The following is a 23,491-nucleotide window of genomic DNA, read 5'->3' on the forward strand; positions in this document are numbered from 1 at the left end:
ATTTACGAAAGAAAGTATTCTCTCGGCACTAAAATGTACCTTGACGTGCGCCCGTAAATTCGCCGATTTTCACCCCGTCGACTCTGATAGTTTTATCTTTCTCACCCCGCATCGTGTTTACTGCGCGATGGTCATTAGCAGGGATTGCTTGGTGGCAAATCCTTGCAACATCACGTATATATCATACGCAAAAGCGTTGCATCAAGGAAAGCGAATCAAACAATAAATAATTTTAATATGCATGGAGATAAATGAGCCATTACTATTAATTTTTCTACTCACGTGTATTAAATCAATTTCATGTCTTTGTAAAATCCTACATTGTTAATTATAAACCTTTACATGATTTTTAATTATATAATTTTGTCAAAGCACTATAATATTTAAATGTGAAATAAATACAAGTTTATATGGAAAGTGATGACATTCTGTTTTATCCAATTTCCTTGAGAAAAATATTCTTCACGATACTTTTTTCGAGAAGTAGTACGATCATAAAATTGATATATGTAGATACTCTATAAATATAATAATTAAATACATGGATTTTTTGTGTAAAACTTATGATGCATTTTTTTAATCCTTTGTTCGCGCGCGAGTATTGTTCAAATGTACATGTGGCACGTGCCATTCTTTGTTTTATGATTTTACCATCCATCCACAAACAAACGTCATACATAATACTATATTTAGAAAAAAGTGACCATTATATCGAAGCACAGCTTCGCGAGTAGCGTTCAAGCAAGAAAAGAGGACGAAGATCGCGACGATCGTTTTACGAGCTCCGAACACGGATCAACAATCGGAAGACGATGGCCGTCTCAATGAGCGGCAATAAACCGACTTCATTGGAGAGGGAGAGGGGAGGGAGAGGAGAAGAGAGCGCAAAGAAGAACATTCACCCAAGAAAATGCGAATGCGTCTCTCGTATAACGGCACCTGCGACACTCTTCTACCGGGTGTATCTCGGAACGACGCAGCCGAACAATGCCGGACCACGAATCGTCGGAGTCTGATTTACAGCGCGCTGCCACAACGCCAATGTAAACAGATACCGGCGGCGCGAGGGCCGACGATATATAAATCGTGAAATGTCGTAAGTTTTCGGAACCAAAATGGTAATGGCAGTTGCGCAATTCGGCGACGCGACGGTCCGCGCGCTACGAATTACGTGCGCGGGTACGATAACGTGTGTCAATTTCGGTGCGAATTTTTCGCAAAAGTTTTGCGCGCGGCATAACAGCAGCGGAGCACCATTCACCGCGACGGCAATGATATACAGGGGAATTTTCTAACTGGAGTAAACTCGGCGCGATACAGTATTTATCGATTGCCACGATCAATAAGCTACAAATATCTGGGATACCGAATCGTGCTGGTGGCCGATACATCGAACCTTATTAATCGTTTGTTATTTATGTAAATATTAAACCGTTACTGTTCACTGTTTAATGATCCTTGAATTATTAATTACTAATCACAAATTGAAAGTCAAGAGACGAAAAGTTGTCCAGTCCTATACAATTTTTTAATTTCGCGATGAAAAAGATGATACACAGTATCGGCTTCTGACACAATTAAGTTAATTAAAGTATATCATATCAATTATTCATTTCTATAGTTTATTTCTGTACCGGTGTGACGCATATAAATCCTACACGAATTTCTCTCTTTCTCTCGAAAGAATCTTCCACCTATAAGAATTACAGGTAATTTAGCGATTCGCAGAATGAAATACTTTTGCATTTACCTCGTGAATCGCAATTCTCTGACGAGTTTTAAATTCGGCGAATTTACTATCGTCAGTGACGCGGACTGCGTCGTCACTGCACAGCACTCGCACGCACGGCGCGAGCGTCACGTCGTTACTTTACATTCCTTGTCGATTTTTATGACGTGCGGCCACACGTTGTAAAAATCAATAAGGGAGATTCGCATGCGACAGGAGATGCGTAGGAGCAATAGATTCCTCGGTGACGGCAGTCCGTAACGGGGAGCGAGAGCCGTATATAGCGTCGTTCTCTCTATTACTATTTTGTTATATTATTGCCAATAAAATATCTGCGGAAAACAAGGCACGCACCAAGTTTTTACGGTCCGGAACGGCGCGCGCTTATTTACGCCGAAGTAAATTCCGCGCGCTGCCGTTCGTTCGAGATCTTTAATTGAGGCCCAAACGCGCGAGCCAGTACGAAAGTATTTCGCGCCATTAATACCCGCGGACACGCGGATCGTAAGGAAATGCGTAAATTCATCCCGCGATCGTTGCCGCGAGCCGCGCGCATCGGTCGTTATGCAAATTATTCTCAGCCCGAGCATAAAACCTCGCTAAACTATAAGGGTCAAATTCGCCGCCTTGAGAGGAGCCACGCACACACGCGTATCACACTCTCGCCGCTCGCGCCCGCGAGAAATAAATAACGAACGGCCACGTCCCGTAAACGTCAATCTCCGTAAAAAAATGCAGCTTGGTCGACCGGGGTGCCGTAACGGACGGCGCAACATTTCGGCAAGCGGCTTCGCGCGCGGCGATCACCGAGTATTTACGGCGGTATAGATGGAGTAAGGCCCGTACCGTGTGACGACAATAGCCGCGACAATGCAACCTGTCTCCCGGTACTCGCGAGGATGTGACACGTTCGAGAGCCGCGCGTGACGTTCTGCAGCGCGCCGTGATAAGCGGTCCGTCGTATGCGGAGGCACGGACTCGGTGACACTTGAGACTTCAGGGTGACTGAGTCAAGGCTCCCGACACTTTCGAAATCCCACCGCTGCTGAGACTTGCCCAAAAACGGAAGAAAGACGCCTCGTAATTCGCAATGTAAATTTGGAAATTGAAATTGAAAACGGCGACTGAGAATTACTTTTATTTTATTTATTTTTTTTTTTTATAAATTGATTACGAGAGATCATCTCCGACTTCTGATGTTCTATCTTTTAATAGTTTTCCAATTTTCAATATCACTTCTTGTCTCACAACTTTAACAAAAATCCAGTAATGTTCCTAATCAGATAATAAATATTCAAAAATTTCCAACAAGCTCTCGTATAACTTTCTTGGTACAATCGGGAGAGTTTCGTGACCCGCTTTTGTGCATCGCTTAGTCACGATAAAACGGCAACAAGAGAAAGAAAAATTGTGTGGACGAAAGAAACAGAAGGAATACGAGCAGGTAAGCATCGAATCGCGATTGGAACGGCGCCAATTCCTCCCGTGGGATACGTGGATTTGAAATTCAACGCGACGAAGAGTTCACCCCCTCGCACATTTTCGGCCGCGTCCAACCCGCTAAACTAGTTCGACCCTATACGCGAGGGCCAAGGTATATATCCCAGTTCGCTAACCCAGAGACCGTGAGCACTGGCACCCTTTCAAGTTTGGCAGGTTCGGCATCCTTTTAATTTAAATTACGCCAATCGGGATATCTGTTTCTAATATCATTAACACCAGAATAAGACAGTGGACAACGAACCTACGGACTCATAATTTGCGAGAGAGAAATAGAAAGTTGTTTCTTACTTCGGTTTGTGTGTGCGTATCTTCATCTTTCCATTATATTAAAAACCCTTAGAAATAATTTCTCGTGCGAAAACTACGTTATTCATTATGCCACTTTAGTTTTTAACTTTCAACTTTGAAAATGTCACTTTGATTAGCCTCTACATACAAACATTTAAAAAATTTGCAATACTATAGAATCGATATCGAGATAAAAGTAATCTTAATTTGTGTTAATTTTCTCTGTGCAGAGAGGAAACAATATTGAATCCCTGCTACAAATATCAAGGTCTTAAATTAGTTTCATAATATCGTAGTTCGTAATCTTGTTGAAATTATTGCAATACCACGGGATTCCTTATATCTTACGGTGCAAGTGAGTCAGCATTAAGAAAAGTCTTCAAAAAAGCGAAACATTGCATCATACCCAGTTCCTGGAGGGATCGCGATAAGCCCGATCGATCCGGCGCCATTTTCTCGGGAAGGCGCACGACCGGAGAAAATCGCAGACAACCCGCGGGGCACGGATGTTTGTTTCCACTACCACTGAATGACGAGCGTCGTCCGCGGGTCGACAAACGGAAGCAGATTGATGCGCAATGGGGCGATGACGCGTTAATCGCGAATTCCTTTGGAAATCGTCCCCTCGAATGTCGAGTCTAGCGTCGGCTTTTGTACAGCCGCGGGGGGCACAGCTAGATGAAGGGGCAAGCGAGAGAACGCCGTTGACTCGGAAATATCGCGGAGGGTTTCGCTTTTGACGAGACTTCGCGAGGCGTAAGGGCCATCACTGCGCGCGTACGAACGTGAATCGCGAGGGTTCGCTGCTTCTTCCGGCAGAGTCCTGGACAAAACTCATCGACGGCACAATACACCGAATAATACACGCAAATATCACATATATCGCTTACTAGAGTTTGGTACACGCTTTAAAAGTCATACATGATCCATTTGGATCAAGTGGAACAAGTAACTTAATTGGTACGAATACTACGAATGTACTTCGTTATAAATTTGATAGTTTATAGTGTTTATACATATCCATATAATCTAGATGAATGAGTAATATGTTTTATATATGAGTATGAAATATATCAGTATATAATATATAGTAATTGTATGTGAGAACAGACTGCAAAATAATAATGAGTACTCTCAGGAGTTGCAACAAATGCATGTAAGCTCAAGCAATTCAAGCTACATAGAAGCAACAATGCAGATATGAAGATATTTCGCAGTGTACTTGGAAAACATACATTGTAATCACTTTTATAAAATGGAATATTACAAGATTTAAAAAATTCAGAACTTTTCTTATTCCAAAGTCACTATGTCGGTAATATCACATTACATCAAACAAGTAGCAATTGCAAAGTGATAATATTAAACGAAGTAAATAGATGATTTCATGTATATAAGATACTAGCTTTTTCGCCCGTGCGAAGCGGACCGGAAATTCATATCTAAAAGATACATAAACGGATGTCCATTACGAACATATGGACAATCGATTACATCTGTTAAATATGAATTTCCGGAGAAAAAAACTCGTAACTATAACTTCGAGGGGCTATTTATATATTTTATGACACAGAGTGTACTTAATAAGAACCAAAAACGGTGTTCGAAACGTCGTATATATAAACGTTACAATAAATTGCCAATTTGGTCGAAATAAATTGTTTTTTCTTGTAAGATATATTTGTTATTTAATCCCTTTAATACTTTCATTTTTCAATCGATGCCCCTGTACGACTTGCTCCAACCTTATTTCTCGCATTTTTGGCGCTTGAACAATATGGTCAATTGCGTTAATGCATTCATACCATTTTCTTATGCAACTTGAGTTAAATAGAAAGTCAGGCGATATTTCCGCGTCGTAAATGTCGTGCATTTCAAGCGAACCATTAACAACTGATTGCGCGGAAAGAGATTGCCAAAATTCGGAAGGAAGACGCGCGACGCGCGCGAGAATAGAACAGCTCAAAAAAGAGAAAGAAACGGATCTATCCCTTTAATCTAGCCTTGGGCAAAAGTGGTCGTGTCGTCTAGCCATGAGCAAATTCTCGCTCACTTCCCATCCCCTCGGCAGTCGCGCCGGCTCGAAATGGAGCGAGGGGAGACGGTCGCGTTTGCGTCCCGATTAGAATGAATTTCATCGTCGCGATTTCAAGAACGCTCCACCGCGAGCATGTAGCGGAACGAAACCGGAGACGATAAATCTGCGCGCGCGACATTGGTTCCGCGGCTTCCTCCTCGCAAATGCGAGAGAATGCGAAAGCATTCGCGGGGGCGGTCGAAAGACGCGTCTGATTATCGACATATCCGTTCGCCTTAACGCACTTATTCGGAAATTCTAAAGGTCAGCTAAAATAAATCCGCATTCGCGAGAGCTACGAAAAATTCGCCAAGAACATCGCTATACGCACGAGGAGAACCGGTGAATTTCCGCGTTATTTCCCCTCCTCTGGCCGTGAAAGAATTCTCTGCAAATATCGTGTTCTGTACTTTTTCTCGGAAGTTACCAAGTCGCGGTACTTCGTCGCGCGAGGATGAAATCTCGCACGTTCCCATTTACGTAAATCCTCTCCGTCTTGACCGCTGGCAAACGACACGTAGATACTTCGCGCGGAACTCGAAGAACTTATTCGTCTCGGAAACGAGTCTCACGCGAGACTTCTTCGCAGGTGAAAAAAAAAGAAAGAATAAGCGCGTTACGGAAACAGCGAGACAGGCAGCGGCAACTTCGTACACTGACCTTATAACGAACATGTGTGTCCCGTGGTCCCTGGATGGACAGTCATTGGGTCTCACACGGGGTGGCTCGTAGTACTCAGACGACGAAGCTTCGGGCACGTATCCACGCACGCACGCGATGTCCTCGCACGATCTTGACGCGGCTACCTCGCGGTCACGCGTGCGTGCGCCGCGCCGTCGTACGATCCTCGTGGTGTCCGGTGTCGGGATCGTCACCAATAAGAACTGAACCGACCTCACGATCTCGCGGTACCGCACAATTTCGCGGTTTCCTCGAGAATTCACGCCAGCGTAACTTTCTCCTTGTCTTCTTCTTCTTCTTCCTCTTCTTCTTTTCCTTCTTCTTCTTCTTCTTCTTCTTCGTTTGGGACACCGTTTACGCGCGATCGCTCTTTTCGCGCCGCGAATTCCCGATAAAATAAACCGCCGCGTCTCGTGGAGAAACTACCGGAAGTAACAGGGGAAGTCAATGGGTGGAAGACAATAATGACAATGACGACAATGATGACGAGACCGTGAATGACGACAACGACGACGACGACGACGACGATGGTGTCTCGTGGCGGTGGTCGATAGCGCGGCGCTCTACTGACGTCGCGACGCCTCGTCGTGTCGTGGCCCGCGGCTCCTGCCCGCCCACCCCCCGTGGCGCCCCACGACGCCCTCACTCACTCCGGAACAACCCGGAAACTGACGAACCACCCCGCCCCCGCCCCCGCAAACTACCCTTATTTCGTGCCCCCACTTGCAACGTTGCCACCACCATCGCCGCCGTTGCTGCCGCCGCCGCCGTCGTCGTCGTCGTCGACGTCGACGTCGACGTCGCCGCCACCGCCGCCACCACCGCCGCCGCCACCCGAAGAACGATTTCGACTCCTGCACGCAAAGGAGGCATCCACCCACGATGTCTCTCTCTCCTTCCTCTTGTCTGCTTCTTCCTCTCCTCGATATTTTGGAATGACTTCGATTCGATCGCGCATCGCGCCTGACGCTGAAGGGTGAGACGGATTTCCGGCAACGGCATTCCACAGTCGCGACTTCGTTACGCTATAAACGTCTTTGCATCATGCGCGATAACGAGTTTGAGCGAGAAGACCGGTTGCCTTGTCCTGTTGCTAATACAATCGGTTGTTGCATCATTTGATTCGTAAAAATGTAGTGGAAATTCAGTTCTATGTACGATTGACTGCTATTGTCAGTTTCATTGTTATCTAATGGGTATCCGATAAATGTCCATTGAGATGAGTTAAATTTAGCCAGATTTACGACCATGCGATATTGGACATCCTTTTCTAACTATGTTTTATTGAAATAAAAATATCAGCGATATCGTTATTGAATTATGAAAAATATTAATAGATCCTATCATTCGATATTACGTATAAGTGAGAGGCGATGAGATTTCAAGTTACATGTGCCGTACAAAAATGTCATAACATTGTCATAAGATTGCTTTATTGTTTCCCTTAACTTTGTAGGAATAATAATAGTTTCGCGGAATAAAGCCATAAAGTGAAAGGGACGTAGCAGAAAACGCTTTGTTGCCCTTCGTGGCCGCATTATTTCGGAGACGTTTCTTTGTTGCGTGCGTGTAAAACCGTACGGAGAGTGCGGAACGAAGAAGAAAAAGCCCATCGAGGAGGTAGTGAAAGAGAGGATCGAGAAAATCCCGCGGGCAGTTGGCCGACCACGTGGGTGCCGTCCCTGTGTAGCCCCCGCGTGGCCACGCGCCAAATAACTCACTTGGCACGCGTAAACAATTATTCCGAAACTCATATTATCGTGTTACATTACGCGTACATATTTCACGCGTGCATCTCCGCGGGGCATACGTTTAAGCGTTGTCTTGTGCCATGGCTTTACAACTCGCGATCGTCCAACACCTCGGCGTCTCTCTCGCGTCCCGCAGCGGAAAACTTTAGCTGGAAGCCGAAGCTAGAGAAATAGAACCATCGCTGCGCACGACAAAACTAATTTCGAGGAATGAAAGAAGCAGGCATAGAATAAACAATTGTGACAATGTATGACATTCTAAAATTTTTAACGATACAATTAAATTACATCATTTCCAACAGTTGCATACATAACAGTAATTCGTTATGGATTAATAACATAATTTGTCATTAAAAATAATATTCATTAAATTATACAAAGCTACAGATTAAATCATTTTGAAACTTGCTATTATGTAATCGTTCATTCTTCTCGGTTAACATCCTTTCTATGCCTGCGGCTCACTGGCGGGTGCTCTACATCCACAAATCGATTTGGGCAATCGCCAAACTCGATTGCCGATATCGAGGGTCAAGACCCGCGATCACAAGACAGGCGCAATGAACGTTTGAAGTACACTCATTAAGTTTAACACAAAGATTTGTTTAAACCAATCTCAGTGTGCAAAAATCTTCCCAGAGCATTCTAGCTGTAATAACGTACGTATTTATCTGCAAATACGTACAGACCACTCTGCCACAAAGTTCACAGAAGTTAGTAGAAAGAATACAGACCACGTGTCCTACATTCATACATGCGCGCATCAGAAGAAAGTTATTTATGATAATACTTGCACGCGCGAATATCGTTTTTGATTGACGTCCTTAATTCAATAGTAGTATTAGTAGAAACAACACGTAACGCCAGCGACATAATTTGTTTATTCATCGTCTTGTTACTACGTTTGACAGAACAGCTTTTAAATTACTAACTATGTCGCAAACGTGCAGGTTTATAATATTTTTAAATTATTTTATACCTTACACACACACACACACACACACACACACACACACACACACACACACACACACACACACACACACACACACACACACACACACACACACACACACACACATTTGTGGAATAAAGGGTGGACTAAGTATGCATATGTGCCGTAAAAGAAGAGAATATGGCAGATTTAACTATCATACATTAGTAAATGATATATGAATAATAATTAAATATATATATATATATATATATATATATAGAAAACTGACATTTTTATTCTTACTTTATTATCACGGATTGCAACGTATAAACATTGATTGCGTAATAAACGGCCACCGTAAACATTATGCAAATCGATGACAGCGGATGATTTAATCGATAAACTGAATCGATCGCCGAGGACCACACGTGATGCACGCTCGCACCTTTGATCGAAATTGTACGTTACGTCGCAGAGTCATTCTTTGTAGGGAATGCATATAATCGCCGTGAATAATTTACGAGTTGATCGATGCGTTCGAACATTGATTAAACTCCGACGAATCTCAAAGTCCCGGATATACTGTCTACAGCGGCCCAACATCGACCTAAACTGCTTCATGTTCGTCTACGTTCCTAACACGACTATAAGAACGGAAAAACTTATAACAAGACGCCATACAAAAGATAGAGGCGTATGCCATAAACGAATAAACGACTTTGTAACAAACCTAGCCGGTGCACAGTTCCTCAAATAAAACCTTCTACCGACGAAGTGTGTATCTTCATCTCGTTAAAATTACATGGACGTCAGTTATAGGTTTTCTTTAGTGCCGCTTTATAAAGCCAGGACGAAGATAGGTTTAAAAGATTTTCAGGTAAAGCCCGTGACACCGAAACATCAGCTACAAGTTTCTACAAGTTTTTCCTTTAGAAGTCTCGTCTGTTTTCCGAGTACGAGTGGTTCAGAATTATTCACACACTTTGCCGTGTAAAGAATAAGCCAATGATATTCAGTGGCAAAGGAGAAGAGATACTCAATAAAAAAAAGTATTAATAAAACCTATAAATTATTTATCTCAATTTATACAGAAAAAAAATCGGATATAGAAGTTTGGTAGAAGCAGTAAAACTATAACATATTTATGTATGTAAATTTATATGTCTAGATACGTTTTGAAAATCAATAGAATTCGTTGTAACTTATATTTTTCTCAATCGCCTTTTCTCTTTATTAAACCCGATTAGTTTTGCGTGAGGAATATCGCGCGATGTATCCAAGAACTCGAAAACCTCTCCGTCTATTATTTTTTTTTTTTTTCGCTCTATTGTGATATTCTATTTTTAGCCGCCAAATTCTAATTCTGCGAGGGCGCCAGCTGGGAACAAAAAACTACGAAGAAAAGCGTAGGCGGGCGGCTCATTCGTTTCCCTCATCGCGTCTTGTCTCCTCCTGCTTTTCCTTGAAGATTTAGGCTATGCGTATGAATAACGACGGGAACGAAATGAAGCCTGGCAGCCATCGTTCTTTGAATTTTACGTGGGTGATATCGATTTGTTGATACACACGGTGCTTTTAAGAGTCCCGAAATTCATATGGCGTGGCTTGTTCAGCGAAATTCTTACGGTCACCGTGCTACTATTTTTCTGGACCACATGTCCGTTTCAACATTAATTATAAATTTCTTGTAATTATAAATAATCACGTTGATACCTTTTACACAGATATCTACATGTGACAAAATTGCATTTAAAAAAGCGTGAAATATCGTCTTCTATCAAACTTATAACCTGCCCTATTTACTAACGTGACGCTTGTCACCATAGATATTACAGGACAGTAGCGATACATGAAATCAGACGTGACTGTCATAGATAAATTATTTCTCGATATACGTTTCAATCTTATTTGTACCGCCCAATGTCCAGCTGCTGTGACCTTTCTCAAGTGAACTCTGACCTCCAGCATTGCCGAAAGACCAGCGAGATTCGACCAATTTCACGAATCGCCAACGACAGACGGCGGACACTGGGTGCTATCCCGCAGACGGTATTCCTATCGCGATACTCCCATCATCGGCTCGACAATGCAAAGGTTATCGACAATGGCGCACAGCCAGAAATAGCAGACGGTGCATTGTGTTTAGCAGCGTATAGAATATATACGGATGGTGGATGGCGGTTTTAGAATCTGGGAGGTCAGCGGGTGGAAAGCTTTGGTGGCGATGGAGAAGTAAATATTCGTAATTTCTAGATACATAAAGGTCTTCACTTGCATCGTATATCGTGATTCCAATTAAAAAAAAAAAATATTTATCGGTTTAAGCAATCTGATTAATCGTTGTTCGCGATAATTAAATAAAATCAAGCCCCCTCAGCAGTTTTCTTTTCTTATCATGACCTTTTTTGCGCCATTATTTTTCAAAGAACCATAATTGCGGAAATTAATATGATTGCGACGATCGATATTTCGCGACATACGTAATTATAACCAATTTTGGTAATATTACACTCGAATAAATCGTGTAGATCTACTTTAATAAAAATATCAGAGATGTTAGAGAATAGAGAAGGAAACACATACATATATGCATCGCTACGCGCAGAGGATTTACGTCAGACGAGAAATTCTCCCCAGATAAATCGACGCGGTTTCATTTCTAACGTTAATATAATATAACGCTGCGAGCCAATGTTTATCTTATATAAGTGCCATATTAACGTAAAATTTTACGTGTTGTAAATTGAATCAAAGTACAATTATATGAGACTTTTTTAAAATTAATATTTTGTAAAAAAAAATGTATAAGAAAGTATTTTGGACAATCTAATGCGCGATCCAGAAGTGTTAACATTCGCGAAATCTCCGGTGTCGTGTGATCGTACTTTTATACCTATTATATCGTGATTCTAAAATACGTGTTTACGCTGTTTCAAACTTGCGCGTATGCTGGTGCAATCGCTCTCCGGTTTGCACCAAGTCGCATCAGTAAGCATAGATCGTTTTCTTAAAAGCAAAAATCTTTCGCGTGGGAGAAAAACTTACCTAAGCAGTGACACGTACAGAAAAGCTGACATCCTGTATCGGTTTATCGCACAGTTAAGCATACTCTCACAGCAATTTGTATAACTCTTTGAACACACGATGGGTACTCTCGCGGGGATAAACTCGTCGCGATACACGACGCGGTTTCACTCCCGGGAAACATACGTCGGGAAAAGAGCTTGAAAGCTCTCGCTAAGAAAGTCGCGGAAGACGTAGTCGGTGACGGTAGTAGATGCGGGTAAGGGGACATCTCGAAGGGATCTTAACGTTTTATCTCCACCGTATGGATAGGGGGAAGAATCTCCGTTGTACACAAAACGAGGGAGAATGGGGGTGCGCCAGCGGCCCCGCGCAACCCTTACGCTCTTACGCCCACACTTATGAATCAGTGGATGAATGAATCGACTTTGCCCCACTTTCCAGCGCGTGGGTGTAACGTATCAGCCGGCTAGTCTGACATTTTCGCGCGGTGGCGGCGGCCACCCTCGCCGGCAACAGCAGCAGCAGCAGCGGCGGCGGTGACGGCGGCGACGGCAGCAGCACCAGCAGCAGCCCGGCGACGACGTGGGCGTTGCTGACTCTATATCTACCCACGTAAGTAGACAGTAGTCTGGGATGCGACCACGCAAAAATCCATTTCTACGTTTTCGTCCCGTTTCGGCGGAAAAACAAAATTGTCGTATCGCCGCGCTATAACCGAACCGCGCCGCTTAACCCACCGTATTGCGCCTTATATGTACACTCATTACATTCATTAAATCGAGCATTATACAACGCGCAACTCTTCGGTATTCCCGTCGGTCGTAAACGATAGTCACTATATCGTGAGTTACGTTGTACATGTAATATTTGCATTCGATTCGATATTAGAAATTTTTAATTTATGTAGCTGACGCGCGTGGAGTTTATGTTCTATTTAATGCTGGTCTCGCGCGAAGGACCCAATCGCGATCGCGATTTTTCTTGCGCGAGAAGCTTTCTTGCGCATCCTCGTTGCGGATGTACCACGAATCCGTCAGTGTCTCGACCTACGCGCGCTATCGACATCCTCGATGATCCGTGACGTGTGTGTGTGTGTGTGTGTGTGTGTCGAGTAGAATTTAGAAACCGCAGCTAATTTCCCGTCCTGTTTTCATACCGCCGGGGAAGCTATCGACTAAACTCGAGAAAAGTCGCCGCGTAGTGCATCGCGAGATGCGGTCCGATTAGCGTTGTAGTGGTGAGCGTGGCACTGAATGACGTCAACGGTGTCCCTGTATCCCCAAGCTCCCATTAACTTCGACCGAGCGCCGAAAAATATAAAAGGAAATTTCACGAGCAAGATACCGGGCTCTTCTCTCGCTCTCCCTCGTCCGCAATTAATCCGCCGCTTCTCGTTAATGCTTCCTTCACCGATACTGGCATTTTCACGATGGCCTTTTAACCTTGGACCGCGGCAAATGTCACTGATCGATATCATTTTTGCCGACGCATTTTTATCGTCATACGTCCCGCGCGCGAGACACGAAATGACAAACTGAAAACGTGGGACAATTTTGACAACGTCATTACGACGCAACGATCAATATGACGCAAAAGTGATCTTAAAAGTTGCTCGGCATTAGAATAAAATTGCCTAGTACTTATTGTTGTGTATTCGCGTTCCGCAAGTTGATTACGTAATTATTACATCAACGACATGGAATTATATTAATGAGTAGTAAATAAAATCTAATGTTGCACCCAAGCACTGAACATGTCGCGGGCATGTTCTTCGGCGGTTTAAACGACACTCTCGAGGCACTACTAACGTCGTCTTCGTAAAGGAATCAGCCACGTGCGACGAGGAATTACCGTTTCATTATACGGACGGCAAAGAGAGGTATAGGAGCAACGAGAGAAGGTAGTGTTGAGGCAGGCTCAAGCGTAGTAAGCATAAAATAAACTTGGAGACGCATGGGGTTCTACGTTTGCCTCACGCACGTACAGCGGGAGAGGCATGTAGCTGCAAATAATAACAGTGATTGTACAGCTCGTTTCAAATGCCATTTTGGTATTTAAGAACGTATACGATTTTCGGATTGCTAATAAGTTAATATAAGATCTTACATGCATTCTTGCCTAAAATATTTCAATGGAGCGCATATTACGTAAGAAAGTTATTTGCGACAGAACAGAACTGTTCTCAGAATATTTCGAATACTTTTTTAATAACGTAATAATGCGACATACATCACCCTTTATTCGTTTGTCTAATATATAATTATATAAATTCACATCAGTAATTAAAAATATTATTATTGGATTAAAATTCACCTAATTTTTATTTCCTGCGTAAGACGTTTTAAAATCGATATTATAAATTATACTTCTTTATATATTTTGTAATTTTTTGTCAAATACGATAGATGGGTGATAGCAATTTTTTAATAACAAAATGCAATATGCAAAGTTTTATACCATTGTATTTGAAAAATCCTGTATGACGTCGTGGCGCGACGGCAATGCAACGGCGTCATTTTCAAGGCGATTACGCCACGGCGTTTCTAACCCTTGTATTCCAGATGGAATGTCAAGTGCGAACTTTACAAATGAACGATTGAGGTAGAAAAGCAAACAATAGCCAGAAAATGCTTCAACTTTGCACTCGACTCTAAACGCCGCAAACTCGCTATCTGGTCGAAACGAACGTCAATGTCGAAGCCATTCATCGCGAATTATAGAGATGAAAGAATCCCTTTATGTGCAAATGAGCAATAAAAGGAGCGAATGCAATCATCTGTCATCGCGATGTGCAACGATCGTCAAATCTCGAGACGGCGGCGCGGCGTCTCCACGCAACGCAAACAAAAAACCGCGAGAAAATAAATGTCGATTGCCTCGCAACTCCAATTCGCGAACTTGTCTATAATCGTAGAACATTGCACGAAAATCTTTATTTCGACAAACGACGGCACGGAATTTAAGAAGTCTAGCCGAGCGCGGCATATCTATTGTCGATTAAAGCTATAAGGGGGCTATATCTCGCGTATAAGCGAACGGATAATAAAGCAAAAGCTGGCTCGATCGGTCGTTGCGGCTTGGCGGAATATTCAGATTATTTATCGGCCAAAATCGGACACACATCGGAAAGTCGAGGGGGATATTACCGCGGTACGTAGGCGGTATAGCGCGACGCACGGTCCTACGCCCATTCTACGACGTATACGTATATATATCGTTAGAATGTATCCGAAGAAAGAGGAGCTCTCTTCCACGTTCCTGGAGATATTGTGCCATTCTCTTCGATAGCCATACATAACGGCACCCCTTTCTCAACGGACTCGCTGTCTCGTTCTATGTCGCGAGCTCGTTCATTCAGGATGCTAAATCAATGAGCGTTATTTTTGGCGCAGACCGGGCGGCGTCTGCCTGCGGCCGTACGCACGTGTAAACGGCTCTTACGCAAAGATTTCACGTATTCGAACTCACGTCGATGCTGAGTGACGTATCGAATACGTCAGCGGTTGTTTCGACTTAGACGTATCTTTGACGCATACGACGGAAAAAAATCGAAGTCAGCGGTACAAATGATTTTCCTCTGTGATGCGCGCTAATGAATTCATGGCGATTTAACGTAAATCGCCCCGTAAATAAATCACTTTGTTTTCAAAATGATATAAAGGCGGATAATAAATTTGTATGTCCATAAATATGTATGAATAAGCTATATCAGATAAGAGATACAAAAATTTGTATATTATAAGAATATTCTATGTAACTATGAAATATTTCCTGTCTTTTTATTTCTATTCGTAACATGCTTATCAAAAAAAAAAATTTTTTTTATAACTTCCGTGTACTGATTTATACAATATCTAATACTAGAAATTCATATTTCATTCTGGAAAAAGATTTATGCGGAAAGGCTAGATACGGTTCTCAATTTCTATTTAAAAAAGTGTATACAAAAAGAGAAAAGAAAAGAAATAAAACAACACACCTAATAATTATTTTTTACTTTGTTCTATAAATATTAATTTATAAATATCTTATGTTCCGATATTAATTGTCTACAAGAAATAAATACCATGAAAAAAATAACTAGATAAAAACTTTAAATATTTTTTTAATATATGTCTTATTAATTTTTTATTTATGTCCATTAAAAAATTAGGAAATAAATTTAAAACAATTTTTGTATTGATATTTTATCGTATAATGAGATTTTAACATTACTGTATATATACTAGAATTAAGTATATCTGATCTGTTCTAGCCTATCCATTTTAAAGTATTGGATCTATATAAAATATTCATTCCAGAGAAAGATTTTTCATCCTTATTTTCTCATATCTTTTCTAAATATACATTTTATACATATGTCTGGCACAATTTTCACAGATCCATTACTTCAAGTTAAAATAAAAGTTGACTTATCCACTCACCGATACGATGCGCAACGGCGGAGTTGTAGACTTTGTAGACTACGTTGAAATTATTGAACTGTAAAGTAAAAAATTCGGATTATAGCAGCGTTCACATAATAATTAATATCACAAAGAATAATTGCGCATATATCAAACTTTTTATTTGTCTTTTAACAGATATATATTTAATGAAATAATTATATAAACTATTTTTTAAAGTTTCACATATAAAAACATACAAGTTTAATGCTTATATAATAAATTTCAAGTAGTATCTTCAAATATTCATTTTAATAATATATATAATAAAAATAAGTCGCGTAACCATATGCTTACCTCACGGTTGCTCCGCTGTCGCCTGATTTCTCTCGGTTTTCCTCTCTGCTCTTGCTCCTCCTTTGAATTCTTCATGGCACTCACACAACGCTCTCTCGCGAAATGACGACTTTATCTGTATTTAATAATTGGAATTTATACATATAGCATTCGTGACTTTATAATCATACATGATACGCATTTCATTATATTATTACGAGCTGATCGTCCGTAATTGTTCATAAAAAATAATCGCGATTGGAATCTGTTAGTATTTATCGCGGTCGCATTTCGAGAAATACTCGGAGAAATAACACGATCTAACCTAACACACGACGATGTACGGAGCGGCCCACACCGTTACCCGTCCGTTTGGCTCTCACCGAGCGAATGATAACAAACCGCGTGTATACAATACAACGGCGATATACACCGCAAATCAAATCAAGTATTGCGCGCATTCATACCTCAGAACATACATATCTGGAAGAGAGAATTGTCTGTGCTTCCCGTGAAAAAGATCCGTGTCCAAGTACTCCAAGTTGGGCGCGAGGCGCGAGAGAGAAAGGTAGATTCAAATAATAACCTTTGCTCGCAATATGCGCAGGCGCAGAGATGACGTCACGCTCACCGTGCCGTCCGTACCGACCGTGCCGTTACGACGCGATTGACGCGATTCGCGTCTGTGCATTGCGGACAAAGATTACTATAATCTATCTTTTTCTTTCTTTATAAAACATGATTCTCTCTCGCACCTCGCACCCAACTTGGACACACATGCTCGATCCCTTATTCCCTTTCCAGGTATAATATATGTTATATGATTCATCCCTACTACAATTAAATAATAAAAATATATTATACATATTTTAAATATAAACATCGACAAGAAAGTAATTGCTGCCCATATGTAACAAAACAAAATAAATTATAAAAATATATAATTCTCAGTTTTTAAGCTGATCTTTAATCTTTACTTTAGAAAAGATTTTTATTTTAAATAAATCACGCGCGAAATATCTGCTGCAGTAAATATCATCTCGATAGGTTTACGAATCGTTAACTATATAGAAGATAATACTCGCACGAGTTGATAATTATCTATAATTATCCGTAAGGAACGATTGCATTTGAATTCTGTCGCAACCGCGTTTCGATAGAAGTAATGACGCGTGAAGCGGCCAGTCCCGCCGTTTGTCGGTTACGTTTGCCCCTTGAAAACGATAACAAATATACAGCGAGGCGGATATACGCCATACAAATTCAAAACAAGCGTCGCACATAGCGCGCGATACAAGTAAATTATCATATTCTCAAGATGAGAGTCAAACAGTCAGGTAGCGGAGCGAACCGTACCGAGCTGTCGCATTATTTCTCGAAATGCATCAGTCGCAATGAATATTAATAGATTCCAATCGCGATTATTCTTTACGAACAATTACAGATTATCAGCTTTAAATGTAATAAAATGCATGTCGTATACGATTACAGTCGAGAGTGTCGCACAATCATATTTCTATTAGTGCGGGTACAATCATAATTTAATCTGTTTTCGCGAGTGAGTGTTTGCGTGCTATTTGTCATGGAAAAGCAATAAAAAGAGAGAAGGAGACCAGGGAGCCATCGGACGATAGCAACCGGAGTGTGAGCACAATTTATTATTTTTATTACACGATTAAAATTTATACCTGGAGATTACTGCTTGAATTATTATATGCATGTATTAGAATTTTATATTTTTATTTGGAATTCTATAATAATTTGAATAATTATATCATTAAGTACCTAAAAAAATGCAAATGCATATGCTAATTTCCATAAATAATTTCTGAAAATAAAGAATTTCATTCTTTAGCAATGGATATCTCTCACATTCAATAACTTTTTTTAATGAAATAATTAATGCATTTAATAATTTTATATTTTGATATCCTTATTTAATTTCATCCGAGAGACGCACAATCCGAGACGAAAAGATCTTCACGAAGATCTAAGCCGCGACTAACAAGTGGAGGCGTATCTTCGTGTTTCGCAAGTGTACATACGTTAACTCTATTGTTCCAAGCCGACTTCTATATTCAAGCCGACTTGCATCCCTCGACACAAATGAAAGGGTGTGTACCATCTTATCCATCTGCATCGTTCGACGCGAAATAGAATCCAGCGGCGATATATATTGCAATTCTTGCGTCTACGAATACCGTAATCGCCAGAAGCAAACATACATTTAGTTTCGAACGAAGCAACATGTTAAAGACGAGGGAGGTATAGATTTTGCGCGAGCGTCTAGAACGGCGACAGGTGGAATTTTCGATTCTCCAAAAGACCGGTTCTCTCTCCGTTCTTTGAGGCGCGCACCGAGTTTCGTTATTTGTTTATGGCGCAATGATTCGCTTCGATATCGCGTATTCGCGCGATTCCTTTTCCAATTAAATGTCGGCATGTCGGCATGTCGGCACGAGAAAGAGGAACGGAGACGGGATGGCGCAAATTAACGCATCGTAAAATCCTTTGACGTTAATAATGACATTATTACGCCGTCTCGTTCGAAGAGTTTCGAGGACGTTCGGCGCACTGGGGAGACGAGAGCGAGCTCGTCCAGGAAATCGGTACCCACGTCTTACTACCGCATGGCCCGTTTCGCTAAACGATCATCGGCGAACGTCCGCTGCGTGCAAGTCCGTGTCAAATTACGGTCTCACTCGCCTCGGTTGCAATGACTTTAACCCTTTCGCCGCGCGACGATCCGCGCATACGCCGCCGAATATTTATAGTCCCGCCGCTGGTAGGTATTTCTTTATTTGCCTCGTTGGGATTGTTAAGCGTGCGCAATTCAACGCGGTCCATTCTCGAAAGGGACGCATTAATACCGGCGAGTACCGGCAGATACAATTAGCATCGCTATCGAAGCGGGTAATTAAATTAACGCGTCATGATTTGATAATGTCCTTTTCTTTTTGGCAACGCGTAATTGATGCCAAGGTAATTTGCTATTTTTGCTTCGACTTTCCGCTCTTAAACTTGGCCGCACAAGAAGAAGCCGTCGCTTTACTTAAAACGGATGGATATCGTAACTACGGATAAATGAGCTCGCACGCCTGGATCAGCTCCAAAGATGCATGTATTATTTCGAGTGTAATTTACTCTCGCGATAGACGGTACTTTACTGTGGGAAATTTCGAAAACTTTGGAATATGGAAGCTAGACATTACTTGCATCGTAACCTCATATAAAACAGTAAAGAAACACTGGAAAAAATAATAATTTTTTATCGAAAGAAATATATAAAAGTGAAGAAATTAATTCTATTATTAGGCTGAAGACAGAAAAATATCAAAATAATTAAAAAAAAGATAACATTACGGAATAAAAAACGTGTTACTTTCGCGACGGACACTTTCTTGCGGGAGGATTAAGATGTCGACCCGACTGTGGGATCTCTCAATTTCTAGCCGTCTAATTTGCCTATCCTCCGAAGGATCGAGTCCGGAATCAAATTAGCGGAAGACGCGCGCGATAAAGCGGCAAGACGGGGAGCCTTTGTAGGGTGATGTCGCCGCGGCGCGGCCGTGAAACCGGTTACGTGGAACGTGCGCAACGCACGCGCGTGAACGTGCGCTGGCGTACGCGGTCGTCGTGTCAGCGCACACGTGTGTACGTGTGCGCTCGCGCGCGCGGGCGTGTGTGCGCTCTGTGTGTGTGGAAACCCGTTGACAGTGAGGTGAGCGATGGCTCGTCAAGCTAGCCGCCGCTGACAGCTGATGACAGGCACACGCACACGTCCGAGACCACACACAATAGGCGTGCGCGAGCGCGAGCGCGCCTTCGCAACTACGCACCACGATAGTACGACAGTGTTTCTTTTCGGACGGTGCCCACTAATTCATATATGGTAATCGCGGGCCCCGGTGCGCTATCTCGCCTTTATTAAGCGCACCGCGTCTAACCCATTTCGCTCGTCAGCCCCGGCTCCAGGAATCTCTGAGTCACTCGATCCACGCACCACGCGACTAATGTGCGCTCCTCCGTCCTCCGTCAGCTGCTGAATCTTACGCGTGTCTGTCCCGTACCCACCTTCCTTGGCCTCGAAAGTCGACGCCCGGCGATGACCGAGGCACACGGAGAGGAACTCGAGATAAGTTCTACTCTATCCGGATATCCGGATTACTTTGAGCGTTCGCTCAAAAAAGTTTGACGAAGGTCTGGAGAGAGAGAAAGAGAGAGCGTGTTTCTTTCAAGAAGAAACGCTTTTCAGTTATAATTTATGACATCTAATGATGCCTTAAAGTTAATAATAACGATCATTCTTTGATAGTTTTTATACAAATGTTGTGGGTTTAGTAGAGTTTAATTATTAATGTATACCGAGAAGAAAACAAATCCGCGATATATCGCTTGATCATTAGATTTTTACGACTTTAATATTCTACTGGCCCGATTTTTTTCTCAGCTCTCCTTACCGCGGAAATCGGAAATAATAAACCAATGGTCCCGTAGAAAATCGGCCAGCGTTATAAATTCTAGTACTGTTTGTTCAGTAAAATCTCGTACGTTATGTTTCGTGTAACGAATGGCGATAGTTTCATAGAGAAATATCATGGGTTTAACGACATATATTCCAGAAATTCAAAGCACTTCACAAATATTTCAGCGGCGGCATTACCTAATACGCGAATCCGCGGAAGCTTGCGCGAGATGTATAATACGAACTCCCACGACATTCATAAATGAGAAATCTGACCTACTGTACCGTACGGTCAACACATATACACGCGCGAATATTCCGTAACAGATAAACGCACCACATTTCAATCGACAATTGACCTTTAAAAAAAGACGATGATAAACTAGATTAAATTTCGCAATGCAGCAAAGTCTAATATGCGTGCGAAAGAGAATCATCTCGTTCTGTACATATATTTTTTTTTCTTTTTTTCTTCATTAATATGATCTCAACCTCTCAGCGAATTATAAAAAGTATACTGGTCGTTATTGTATATGTATTGCATATGTATATAGATACATACATATTTGTATACTGCGTTTGCTGAATAAAATGTTTCATACGTTTCACGTTACTAAGCAACAACGGTATCATCGATATTCATTAGCGCAGCCTTAATTAAACGTCACGAACATTATTGTGCAATCGTATGTATGTATATGTACATACGTAAGTCACTCTCAGTACCATTATCGCAAATTCCAATGCGCCGCAAGTTCAAAGTTCCGCGACAACGGTGACAACGGATATTCCCCGGCATTAATTCCCGCTGCCTTTGTCACGACACCTCGTACCGATATTCCCGAATCGCTAATCATCGGGCCTGTTTCGCGGTTTCGTCGGCAACGAATAGCCATGGTTATTCGGAATGGGGTGGAACGAAGAGCCGGCCGACAGGAAAGACCAGGTCGAAGGAGGAGCGAAGAGAGATGGAGCAGGGGACGGGTTGTCATAAATTTAAGCAACAATTAACATTCAGAGTTAAGGCCTGTGGGAAAGGGCCATTAGCCACACGTATCTGTATCGCCGTGAGCGAGCGGAGAGAGAGAAGCGCCGTCCGACACGAGGAGTCCGTTTAAGCCGTCGCGAAAAGGATTCACGCGCCGCGTGAGAGCAGGCCGCGCCGCGCCGCGCGATGCGAATAGGATGGGGAACGAGGAAAAATGAAAAGGAACGCGATGCATCGTGCCGGGGTCGCAGGTTAAACTGTTCTCTCAACGGCATGCCTGATTTATTAATCATCCAGTGCCGCAGGCTACCTACGTTATTATCCTCTCTCGCCTGCCACTTCGTTTCTCTTTCCTCGAATGGGACCTGTCCGCTGATCTTTAGTCCGCCGCTCCTGTCACCGATCGGGATCGGTTATTACGTCTACTATAACGTATTACGTATTGCATTCCACGAGAATTACCACGTTCCTGATTGACGGGTAATTGGTAGCCGATTATAGCTTCAGATAAGCTAACTTTATGCACGAATATTATAATTTCCGAGTAAAAAAGAACGATGCTAAAATCAACGATGCTGCGTCATATTCAAGCGGTTCATAAATTATAGATATAGTACTCAAATAAATTGAGCGGTCTCCAGGATTCTTACGTGAGCACTTTCAGCAGACACCTCCGCATTTCGACGACGGAAAACGAATCCGTCATCCGTTTCAATCGCCGCCTCCAGATATACGCGTATCGATTATCGGATCGAAGCTGGCGCGACGAATTCCGTATATATTGATGATGCGAGATATTAAATTCGGAAACGGAACCGACAGTGTTGGTCGGGGTGGTAGAAGGGTCTCCTTCGTCGACAGAGAGAGAGAGAGAGAGAGAGAGAGAGAGAGAGAGAGAGAAAGAGAGAGCTCCCTAATAGAGACGTCGATAACAGTTCCGGCCGTTAATGCGGCGTTCTACGCGTGTGCGCGGCGTATCTCGTTGCCATCGGCCGCTACTCTTTTCGCACCAAGGAATTTATTTCATTTACGAGCTCGGCCGGCTCTGCTGCTCGTTTCGACAGATCTGATATCGATACACGTATCAGCGGGGCGAAATCTGCGACACGTCCCTTTCACAACCCGTGCTATCTCCTTTCATTATTTATTGGAATATAGCTCTATTCCATTCAAAAAAATTAGAATTTACATCTTTATATTATTTGCGAAAGTAAAGTACAAAATTGGCAAGAAAAGCAAAATCAACACTTCTAATTTACTCTAACGTAAAATGAGTTCCGTGAGTATCAAGATTAGTTTCGAAGTAATCTTCATCGAATCGTGA

The 23,491-nt window shown here is 42.2% G+C and overlaps 1 protein-coding gene across 4 annotated transcripts in view; it reads right to left on the bottom strand.

Annotated features, from left to right (window-relative positions):
- The window catches only part of LOC143895769 (fibroblast growth factor 18), a 139,244-nt gene that overhangs the window by 109,154 nt on the left and 6,599 nt on the right, over positions 1 to 23,491 (bottom strand). Inside the window, exons 1-3 of one of the 4 annotated variants that reach the window (XM_077403113.1) lie at positions 17,182 to 17,258; positions 16,736 to 16,850; positions 16,418 to 16,475 (exon numbers count right to left, since the gene is read on the bottom strand). Coding sequence is in view for 1 of the 4 variants with exons in the window: in XM_077403110.1 (XP_077259236.1) it covers positions 6,258 to 6,271 (14 nt within the window). In the remaining 3 variants the exon portion in view is untranslated. Of the gene's footprint in view, positions 1 to 6,257; positions 6,841 to 16,417; positions 16,476 to 16,735; positions 16,851 to 17,181; positions 17,259 to 23,491 lie in introns of those variants that run through there. The other 3 variants (XM_077403112.1, XM_077403114.1, XM_077403110.1) reach the window with 3 other exon arrangements.

The sequence above is a fragment of the Temnothorax americanus genome, unplaced genomic scaffold, assembly GCF_048541705.1.
Source record: "Temnothorax americanus isolate GAGA-0224 unplaced genomic scaffold, ASM4854170v1 Scaffold17, whole genome shotgun sequence".
Taxonomy (NCBI): Eukaryota; Metazoa; Arthropoda; class Insecta; order Hymenoptera; family Formicidae; genus Temnothorax; species Temnothorax americanus.